The 12,182-nt window shown below is 36.1% G+C and overlaps 1 protein-coding gene across 2 annotated transcripts in view; it reads left to right on the top strand.

The window, feature by feature from the left end:
* Positions 1–12,182, top strand: part of LOC126826994 (D-glucuronyl C5-epimerase B) — a 195,060-nt gene that overhangs the window by 169,242 nt on the left and 13,636 nt on the right. For both annotated transcript variants that reach the window (XM_050556149.2, XM_050556150.2), the window contains one exon: positions 10,391–10,522. In XM_050556149.2, coding sequence (XP_050412106.1) covers positions 10,413–10,522 — 110 coding nt within the window. In that variant the 5' untranslated portion in view covers positions 10,391–10,412. The remainder of the gene's footprint in view (positions 1–10,390; positions 10,523–12,182) is intronic.

Raw genomic sequence — 12,182 nt, 5'->3', positions numbered from 1 at the left:
CGTACACGCAAGCGAATTATTGAAATAAAATTGAACCATATGTTAGACCCGAAATGACCTAGTTTGTGTGGAGTGGTTGTTAAACCTCATCTCTCTCTCTCTCTCTCTCTCTCTCTCTCTCTCTCTCTCTCTCTTTTTCTCTCCCTCAACACATCAACAATGTTCATTTGATTTATATGATGAAAAGAGCTGCAGATTTATTGATAAATATTTAAGTATTTACAGTTTCTTACCATTTGTAGGAGTTTTGATTTGTTTTTCACTCCAACTTTCATCCTTGTCTCTGTATTTCAAGTATTCTTCAACTGCCATCTTTGTCTCTGTATTTCAAGTATTCTTCAACTGCCATCTTTGTCTCCACTCTTCAAAGACGCTCTTCCGTAAATTATTCTGGTGCTTTGAGTGGATTTTGAGTAGATTTCGAGGAAAAAAGAAAAACCTTTTGAGTAGGTAATGTTGATGTCTAAGTACCAAGACAAGCAATCCATCGATTTTGAGCGTTTTTGGACACAGGACAGGTTTGTGATTAATTTGTAAGAATAGACCAAAATGTGGTACATTTCTCATGAAAATGAATTGGTTTTAAAGGATGCAATGCTCTAACTCAATTGCAAACAGGTCAATTTAAATCAGCAAAATGAGGTTCTGATCTCCAATATTTAAAACAAAATAAAAATTTTAAAATTGCCAGAATGATTTCGAGCGATATTTGTAATGAAGTGACTAGATGGATGAGGGTAAACATATCCCACCGGAGAATAATACTTGTGTAGACTGGAATAACCAGATCCCAAAGACTGCCATTCAATTTGGACGCTTCGCGTATTTAGACGAACATATATAACTGATTAGAAATTACAGTAAAAACTAATGTATGTAAATCAGTTTATATATACAGTGGACTCTGTCACATCCGACATCGTGCGGAATCGTTACAATAATTCGGATCACACAGCGTTTCGGAATACTGAGTTTTCTCCAAAACCGGAAATACTGTAACTTCGAAAACCAGAAGTATTTTTATATTGTAGCTTCGAATCACCAGAATGCTATTCCCTTTATAAATGATAAACATTTATTATATTAAATAATTAACAATAACAATGCATGCGTACAATATATTCATAAAATCGTTTACATGTAATATCAATGCATGCGTACAATATATTTATAAATATCAATGCATGTAATCGTTTAAAGTAGTTTGCTTAGTTAAGATTACCGGAAGCATATCATAAGGCGGAGTCCTGGGCAACATCTTCTAACAAATGAATTGTTGCGATCATCTTTTCGTCCTTAATCTGTGCGAAGTGTTTAATGTCGTTGAGCATGCGTAGGAATTTTGAATAGGTCAAGTCTGTCGTTAATGTATATTCTTCATCGTCCCCGTCTTCAGTCAATTGTCATTTATAATCTGTCGTTCTATGTCCAGTTTTTCAAGCCAATCAAAGTAAACGGCACCTGTCATCCAAGCTTTGCGATTGGCCGACCAATTGACTGGCAGGTAGATCTTGTCCACTCCCTTAAAACAACTCGGGTTCACTGCTTTACCGATCAAAGTAATCAACACAGTTTTAATCTCACCGATAATTGATTTGTGATTACTTGTTAATCTTTTCTGGCTTCACACCCATTGAGTTTTAATCTCACCGATAATTGGATGCTTCACACCCACCGTTTGAAGTACGGATTATACGGTGTCGATTCAATGGAAATTATGTGACGGGACGGCTGATTGATTTCGGAATCCGGAACATACAGAATTCAGATTTACCAGCGATTTTTTGGCTGAAGTAATAAGGCAATAAATCGGGACATGAAAATCATACCAGATGTCACAGCAATCCGGAGTGATCAGAGATCGGATGTGACAGAGTCCACTGTATTCATATTACATTATTATATGCGTTGCGACTCATTTGTGTCCATTTCTAGGTCCAAAAGAATAGGGATTTAGCTCCTTCAAATATCTAATTTATGAAGGTACATTAGAGTTATAAGTGAGGGATTAAAATGGAGGCAAATATTCAATGAATAGATGGACGAAATAGATATATAAGTAATATTACCATCAGTGGTCCCTGTGGATCAAGGTTATTTGTTTAAGAATTCTACAAGAAAATTTGGAATAATCGGCACATATCTGGACTGAATATAGCATTCAGTTTCATTAGCTACCACCCCAACCAACAAAATGCTCATTTTATAGAAACAGAATAATATGGCAATTGTTTATATTGTCATTATTTAGGGACAAGGGAGAGGCAGGGTAGGGCTTGCCTTCTTGACCTGCCAATGATTAAACATACATAATGGAAGATTAGATAAAGAGCTGGTAGTTCTCACTATAATAGTTAAAAACTAGATAATGTAAAGAGAATTTGCTGAAAATTACAGTAAAATTGAACCACTCTGAACCGAGAATTTAGCGATTGAATTTTTGGTCTGGCCTTGATCATCATTACTAAAGTCGGTACGATAAAAAAACATAGTCTCGAATATCCATTTCATGATTATGAATGAAAGTTGAGCAGCAAATCGGATCCTAATCCAGTAAATATCACAGGCTAGCGATGACATCCAGATTTGATTATGGTCTGGATAAGTTAATTAATGTCTAATTAATAATTAAGATAACAATTCAGGCCTAAAGAATGACCTGCAATAGGCAGATTAAGCTCTTGTATAATGTATGTTTAATGAATAAGAATCTGACTTGGTGAGTCATTTTATATTTTTTGACTGGTTAATCCGTGCTAAAATGTACACAAATTGATTAGTCAACATTTAATAAAAAAAAACAACTCAAAACATCAATAATAGATTATCTCCCAGTTTGGATTCGATCGGATTAGAAAGAGACCCATCCCAAGATTTTACTTAACACCTATACATGTAGATTATCTCCTAGTTTGGATTCGATCAGATTAAAATGTGACCCATCAAAAGATTTTACTCAACACCAATACATGTTGGTGGAGCTAGGTTTTTAACCATTTTAGGCCTAAAGAAAGACCTGCAATAGGCAGATTTAGCTCTTGATTAATGTATGTTTAAGTGTAACACAAAAACAGGTTAACAGAGATGATGCTAAAAGTACTCAAATTTAATTTGAATCGTTGAATGGACCCTATCCTGAAATGGATGCCCTGAAAGTACTTAATAAAATGATTTGTATTTATGTCTGTTTGGTATGAAGTGAGTTTTGTTTGACAGATACATGTATGTTATAAAGGTAACAGGTGATACAGGTAGCGTCAAGTAATCGTTTACCTGAAATGTACTAGGTATTATTACTGTATGTAAATACTATTGTCTACCTGAATAAATAAAGTCTACATCCTTTGATGTTGGTCGTCAATAAAAGATAACCATGTTCCGTACCATATAATGATATTTATGTATTTATACGATATCTTTTAACATATAAATATCAACAGCTGCTTGTATTTACCAACCACTTGTCACTTACTTTGTCTTATTAAAAATTTTCCAGTGTTGTTTCCCCCTTGTCAGTGGTGCAGGACGGAGGGCCTGACAAGGACAGCTGTCTAGTCGTTCGGATGGGATGAAAAATTGAGGTCCTGTGTACACATTGACGTACACATAAAAGATCGCTTGGCATTTGGAGTTGGCCATAGGCTTAGTGACGCTCTGGGGCAAAATTTTCCTCATTTCACACTGTATGGCACATATGCCCGTCTTCATTAGAACAATACATAGGACATTCCATTTCATTTTATTTCTTATTAAAAAGTTGGGGGGTTGGATGGCTGAATAATTGTATCATAAGTCTGCCATTGAGTCAACTGGCGTCGTTTCAATTCCCCGGTTCTTCGTACGTGACAAGGAATAGGGTCGCCTATCCAAACTTGTGGGTTTTCTCAAGGTCTTCCGGTTTCCTCCCATTGCTAAAGACACCTTTGCCTATGCGAATTATTGAAATTGAACCATATGTTAGTTCCGAAATAGCATGGTTTTTGTCAAAGGGATGCTAAGCTCTCTCTCTCTCTCTCTCTATTAAAAAGTTCAGATACTTGTGTTAAGCTGATATACCACTTCTTGATTTAATCAATTCTAATTTACAAATCTCATTTCTTCGTTAGTCTTTCTCTTGAGAAGCTCATATTGAAGTATGTTTTAAAATGGATTTGAGTGAAACTGGCATCATCATATTATTTGTTCATTTATTGACAAAATGGATTGAAAATCAATGATAGATTTTAGCGTATCTTCATCAATGTTTCACGTCTAGATCATTGATTATTAGTAACAATTCCAGTCGTTGTTTTTTGTATTTCGGAGGAGAGTCGAAAAAAGCTCCCCTCTATCAACAAATTGAAAAAATCACTCCCCTAAAAACGCTCTCCCAGTTTTGATAAGAAGAAAGATTTAGAAATTAAGGAGAGTGATCTGATATTAAGGAGAGTGATTAGTTGTGTGTATGGGAAATGGTTTTGAAGATCAATAACTGCATGTTAGGGGGTCATTCCTGGTTTCATAAATGGTAATAAACCCCCAATGACTTTGTAAAGGAGAGCGATTTTCAATTTTGAGGTGAGAAAAAATAAAACTCCCCTCGGTCAACATTCAGATTAGCAGTAGGCACTCGAGAGCGATTGCTCGCCTTAAAAAACATTGACTGTGGGTTTAAAATAGTAACAAAATGTCATATTGAAATCATATAGAATAATGGAATCAATGGTGGCTCAGTGTGAGTAAGTTGTTGGACTCTCTAGCCAGGAAATACAGCTTGGTTTCCCCTTGGCATTGGTGCATTGGCTAAGTGGGTAAGACGCTGTCTCGCTAGTCTGGAGGTCGCGTGTTCGACCCCTGCATTGGCCGAGAAAGTTCATCAGGATTTTCCAGCTTGGTTTCCCCTTGTCAGTGGTGCAGGACGGAGGGCCTGACAAGGACAGATGTCTAGTTGTTCCGATGGGACAAAAAAACGAGGTCCCGTGTATACATTGGTGTGAACGTAAAAGATCCTTTGGCAGTTGGAATTCGATATAAGAGTAGGCCATAGTGCCGCTGCCTGGGCAAAATTTCACTCATACCAAATGTATATGGCATATGCTCGTCTTCATTAGCCCAGTTGGAGCAGAAAAATAGGACTTTAAACCCCATTTCATTTCATTTGTCATTGGTGCAACATGGAGGGCTTATTAAGGAACGATGTCTAGTCATTAGGATGAGTTGAAAAATCAAGGTCCCATGTATGAATAGGTTGAAGAATACCTGATATATATTGACCTAAACTTGAGGTGTACTGTCAGAGTATACCACCTCTACAGGTGTTATAAAAGTTCACCTGTATTTGTCTCTCATCCAGGTAATTCTATTGACAGGTGTGTATATATATCATATATTTATTGCATTAACAGGTTACTTACCTTAATCTACTACTCTGTATATAAACAATATTAGACGTTACGTTCTGACCCAGTTTCGAATGAATCTTTATTAATTTATACCTTGTTGCCATTGAAATTAATGATTCGGTGGCACAGTGAGAGAGGTACTTGTTCATTTACCTAGAGGTAACTGGTTCAATTTCGGTGTTAGACAAAATAGTTCTACAGGATTAAAGTGGTGTTCACCCCTACACAAAAGAAATTATTGAAATAAAGTTTTACCATGTAACTCCTGATATGACCTCCCTCCCTCTCTCTCTCTCTCTCTCGGTGGTGCAGGTCGGAGCGCCTGACAAGGACAGCTGTAGTTAGGATGGGATGAAAAACCAAGGTCCCGTGTATACATTGACATGCACGTAAAAAATCACTTGGCAGTTGGAATTTGATATAAGAGTAGGCCATAGTGCCATTGCCCGGGCAAAATTTCACTCATAGCACACTGTATGGCGCATGCCCGTCTTCATTAGCCCAGTCGGAGCAGAACAGATAGGCGTTAAACTCCATTTCATCTCTCTCTCTCTCTCATTAAGAGGTAGTAACTACAGGTAGTAAGATAAAGGTGATGTAGATAAAAGGTGATAATGTTGTTTTTATCATAAACAGGTGGACACTGATAATATATTGTTTACAGGTACACACAGGTAAACAGGTCTACAGTTCATTATTTTCCTTCTATAACAATATTATCTCTTTTACCTGTAACTTGGTGTACTTTAACAAATTACTATCAGTGTTACACCATGTTCAAAGGTTGTCAAGTTATATAGAAATTTATTATTTAAGATTCCCTATAGCGAATAGCGAACGCATCCACGAACAAACATATAAAGAAACAAATTTAATTGTATCTTTGAAGCTTGTGCTGGACATTTATTATGATATTTACACAGGTAAAAGGCAAATCACCTGAGACAACATCTGTGACAGGTGACTAATTTCCAGACTTAGTTTACAACATTTATGAGAACGGTATTTATATAAATTCATGGAATATGTGGAGTCGTCGTGGCTTGATGAGTCCAGAAAGTTCATCAGTGGTGAAATACAGAGGGCCTGGTAATGAAATGAAATGGGGTTTAACGTCCTACTGTTTTGCTCCTAAACTGGGCTAATGAAGACGGGCATACGCCATACAGTGTGCTAATGAAATGAAATGGGGTTTAACGTCCTACTGTTTTGCTCCTAAACTGGGCTAATGAAGACGGGCATACGCCATACAGTGTGCTATGACGGAAATTTTGCCCGGGCAGCGGCGCTATGGCCTACTCTTATATCGAATTCCAACTGCCAAGGGATCTTTTACGTGCACACCAATTTGTACACGGGACCTCGGTTTTTCCTCCCATCCGAACGACTAGACAGCTGTCCTTGTCAGGCCCTCCATCCTGCATCACTGACAAGGGGAAACCATGCCGGAAAATTGGGATGAACTTTCTCGGCCAATGCAGGGATCGATCGCCTGGTAATGAACATTGTCTAGTCTTTCAGATGGGACAGAAAACTAAAGGTCCCGTGTACACATTGGCGAGTATCTAAAAACAAAAAAAAAACTGACAGTGACAATTTGAAATAGAGAGAGTGAGAAAGAGAGAAATGGGGTTTAACATTCACTCAACAAAAACTAGACATATGGTTCAATTTTATTTCAATAACTCGCTTGTGTGTTGGGGTCTTTAGCAGTGGAAGGAAACCGGAGGACCCGGCAAAAACCCACGAAGTTGGACAGGCGACTCTACTCCATGTCCCCCGGGAATCGAAACCACGCCATCTGACTCAATGACCCAACCCCCCACAATTCGAAATAAGATGCGGGCATAGCCGGTGCAGCACCACTATCCATGCAAAATTTCCTTCACATGACATGTTAAACCCCATTTCGTTTTATTTCGTTGAATAGCTTTTTTGGACATTAGGAGCTTTTTGTTGTTTTAATTATTTGAACTTTGCTGTGGATCTGTAGACATGATACTACAACAGTGTCTGTGTTCCATGAAACATAACAAGGTTACAGAAAAACTTCTGACATATTAATGGAGGCTAGAAATGGACGAGGTCTTTTAACATCGCTTAATATTTTCGACCAGACTCTCATTTGCTTGTTTTTGATGGATAGAGTCGAGTAACTGTCATAAAGAAGTCAGACTAATGTTTTTATTTTCTGTTAATTGGTTCTAGGGTAACACGCAGAAGACCTAATTAATATTTACTGCGAAACTGTCTTATACCAAGAGACGCTCACTTAAAGATTAAAATCATATTCATCACCAACAGCAAACATCTTGACGCACAAAATTTCAGAAAATGATTCATAAATCTTATAAAAATGAGTTTGGGGAAGTTATTTTTGGTCAAAGCACCTTGAATAAAGGAAGTCAAATTTGAATCCTGTCATCGAGTCATGCTATAAGATTTGAGTTATCTCATATAAAGAGTTAGTTATTGGTTCAGTCTGTTTTAAAAAAAACCTTTTAAAATATCTCTACACGTTGATACAGGAAATCTGTGGTTGATTTACGATGATTATATTATTCTCTTGAAGACATTAGCAAAGATATCTTGTCGGGTTTTTTCGTCATAATTTTTATAATATGTGCAACTCATAAATCCACATCCTTCTCTCATCTTTCAAGGAAACTGACATAATGTGTTTGTTTTCTCATGTCTTACTTTTAACAAATTGATCAAATACTTGAAGCAATATTTAATTTGGTTTATATTGAATCAAGGTAAGTTTGCGTGTACCTGTTGATTTTTCTACCTGTACTTTAGTCAAGTTACATTGTAGGTTAAATTTAGAATTAGGTCGTGAATCAAAAGCTATGAATTTATATCCAGACTAGTATTACCTGACTTTGTACATACAAGTCGGTGACTTCTATGGATTTGTTTATAAGTTAAAATTTTAGCAGAAAAATAACGAGTTTTCCTGAAGGTAATTATATAATGAGCCTCAAATATTCATTACTATTTCTTGTGATGTAGTCTATATTCATTACTATTTTTTGTGGCATAGACTATCACTGTAATCTGGGTATCATTTAATCTTGTGTATTTAGTACTAATTTCTTTCGCATTCATTCAATATCAAATCTCTGTTTAAAAATTTGTAAAAGTCATTTAAAATCACCCAAAATCATCTAATTTGTACCTGTGTCTAGTTTAAAGCTGACTGATTAATTTTGATAATGAGTGTCCAATTTACAACTGTTTAATTTCTCTATCACTGTTAAAAAATAAACAACCCAATTGATTATTGATGTATAATGATTAATGTTTGAACAGTGGGCAGGAAATTAAATACTTCAAAATTGGGCACTTATTATCAAAATTAATGAGTCAGCTTTAAACTGGAAACAAGAACAAATTAGATGATTTTTTCTAATTTTTAAACAAAGATTTGATATTAAATGAATATCCCAGGTTTTAGTCTATATCCATTACTATTTTTTGTGGCATAGTATACATTCATTACTATTTTATTATTTTAATGATATAGAAATTATTCTGTTGTAGTGAGAAACAACCATTAGGATGATTGTTGAATCCCAATATTTATCTAGGAAAATCTAAATATTACATTGTTAATGTTTGTCTCTTTGAAGTACTGTCTTTTATTTGAAGACTGTTAAACAGCGCAAATATTAAAATAGGAAATATATCAGCTGTAACCAATTTAACTAAATAGACAGTTGGACGTTTACGTTGCATACCTGTGTATTATCGATTATAATAGTACTTGAAGGCAGCGTTAAGTTGATCGAGTTCTGATGATATAATGCAAATAAATTATTCATTGTGTAACTTACAAGTTTCCTAAAATGTTTTGATGCTTTTATTGAAAATGTCCGTCAATAATAATAAATTATTCATAAATTTCTACGAAAAATATTATTACCGAAATGAATTTGATGAAAGATAAATACAGACAAAGAGTTTGACATCATTTATTTTCACACTTTTGGTTTTTATCTGCCGTAAACAATTTACGATGGTTTCTATAGGTGATTTAATATTGCAAGTGGTGTGTGTTTTGTGGTTTATAATCTTACACAAATAAACATGATCATAAATTATTGAAACTGTTTGAAGGACTTCAGTAGCCTTCTTCAACTAGGGATATTGCTTGTTGGCAAGTCTTTCTTTATAGTTGTGACAAACAGAGAGAGAGAGAGAGAGAGAGAGAGAGAGAGAGAGAGAGAGAGAGTTTAATGTCCACTCAACACAAATTAGGTCATTTCGGGACTAACATATGGTTAAACTTTATTTCAATAATTCGCTTCCGCGTAGGAGTCTTTAGCAGTGGGAGGACCCGGAGAAAACCCACGAGGTTGGACAGGTAACCCTACTCCTCGTCACATAAACCGGGAAACTAAACCACACCAGTTGATTCAATGACAGACGGTATAACTTGTGAAAAAGACACCTGAAGATGAATAACCCTTCTCTTGTTCTAATTCGGGTGACTCTCTTCAAAAAACTGTTTTGTCAATTTGAGTAAGATCGATATGTAACTCGGTATGGTCGTTCTTCAGACAATTGCCCATCGATTGATGGACTTCAATTTTTTGATATGATGTCACTATTCCAAAAATGCTGGGATGCCATCCTGGTCTGTTGATGGTTTAAAGAAAAAGATAAATTGATATGTTAGTTTGTAAATTATTTTTGACAATACTCATATATGAAATAAATTTTTAATTTTTGAAACTTTGTGGAATTGTTCATTGAGGCATAATGACAAAAATTATGATTATAATTATTTTTTTGTTAAACTTGATCAGCTGATTGGGTTGGGGCATAATGACGAAAATTATGATCATAATTATTATTTTTTTTAAACTGGATCAGCTAATTGGATTGACAATGATATTAAAGCTAGCAGCACAGATGATTTTGCTGTTTGACCTGCCTGACAAGCCATTCATGTTTTGTATGAATATATCTTGCACATGATTGTTTATTTTGTATATTTTCAGATGGCTGAAACAATGATAGAAAATGATGAGGGTAAATAGATTGGTCAAGTTAATTGTGATAGTTCTGTGTTGTTCTTTATTATTGTCCTTCTGTTTCTGGAGTCAATGTAATCAACCACAACATATCAACAAGTAAGTTCTTAATAAACTAGGCCATGTTTTCTAAATGAAGAGTATTGTCTCAACGTTTTCAAGCATGTACTAGGCCATGTTTTCTAAATGAAGAGTATTGTCTCAACGTTTTCAAGCATGTACTAGGCCATGTTTTCTAAATGAAGAGTATTGTCTCAACGTTTTCAAGCATGTACTAGGCCATGTTTTCTAAATGAAGAGTATTCTCTTATTGTTTTCAAGCAAGTACTCTTTGAAACATCGCCTAAATAAATTAGTAATTGTTCTTCCATAAATGTGTGTGATAGTTTTCAAGCAAGTACTCTTCGAAATGTCACCTAAATAAATTAGTAATTGTTCTTCCATCAGTGGCGGAGCCAGCCTTCGGTGATTGGAGGGGCAAAGTCCAAGGTTAAGGGGGGCAAAGGCACGAGCTTCAACTAGAGGTAGGGGGCCTCCCCCAGAAAATTTTGAAAAACAGGTTGCCTGAAATGCAGTCTGGCAGTATTTCAGGCACGGATCAATGAGGTAAAGTGTCAAACGAACGGACTTGCGAATCACGACGAAGCCCACTCACAAGCGTCAAAGTAAGGAGTCCTCCCCCAGAAAATTTTGAAAAATTGACTGCCGGAAATGCTGTCTTACAGTATTCTGTCAGGTACCGATTGTCGAGATAAATAGATCTGCCCAGATACCGTTTGTCGCCTGATCACTAGTTTATCCGACTAGAGAACAAAATGTCAAATGAACGGACTTGCGAACCTCAACGAATTTCCCTTGTGAGCGCTAAAGTAGCGAGTCCATTGGGGACCTCGCCAAGAAAATTTTGAAAAATAGACAGTCGGAAATGCTCTACAACATGTAAGTTTATGACTGAGTGGGGATGTGGGATTTATTCACCGTAGAAGGTATTGATTACCGATTAATGGGGGGGCAAATGCCCCCCCCCTTGCCCCCACCCCCTGGTGCCGCCACTGTCTTCCATAAGTATATGTGATAATGTACAAGCAAGTACTCTTCGAAACATCACCTAAATAAATTAGTAATTGTTCTTCCTGCATAAATATGTGTTATAGTTTATTGCACTGTCTAGTTACTAAATACCTCTAAAAGATTATAATTTTTAATGTTTATAATTTATGAGGAATTCAGCACGGCTTGGTAGATAATGAGGTGTGTCATTGAGTCAAGTGGCGTGGTTTCGATTCCACGCTTATATATGATAAGGAATGATGGTGTCTGCTCAAATATGTGGGTTTTGTTCAGGTCCCCTAGTTTTGTAGCCATTAATTGACCTTGTTTGTGTTCACTGACACATATTCCCTTGCCATTCTCACTGGGCCATTAGAGTTCCCTCAAATACAGTAAAGGACCATTTTTTACACTGGCTTATTCCAAAATTAAGTCTTGAATGACTGAAAGCTGAAGACAACATCCACCCTTTGTTATCAAGCAACTTGTTGCTGAACTTTTTGTTGACAGACTTATTCGTGCATTTCGGACCTTAACTGCCTGGATTATCATATGGTCACTGATTGCTTGAAAAATCGTGTTTTTAGCCTGTAGTCCCTACATAGGACACCATTTTTATCCAATTTGAAAAACCAATTGAATATATCACCGTTACACCTTAATGATTGTTGAGCTTGAATTTTGTGAAAATCAGACCGAAAATGCTGGA

This window comes from Patella vulgata, chromosome 7 (genome assembly GCF_932274485.2).
Source record: "Patella vulgata chromosome 7, xgPatVulg1.2, whole genome shotgun sequence".
NCBI classification, from domain to species: domain Eukaryota; kingdom Metazoa; phylum Mollusca; class Gastropoda; family Patellidae; genus Patella; species Patella vulgata.
Note: the sequence above shows the minus strand (reverse complement) of the source record. Positions and strands in the feature narration are given on the sequence as shown.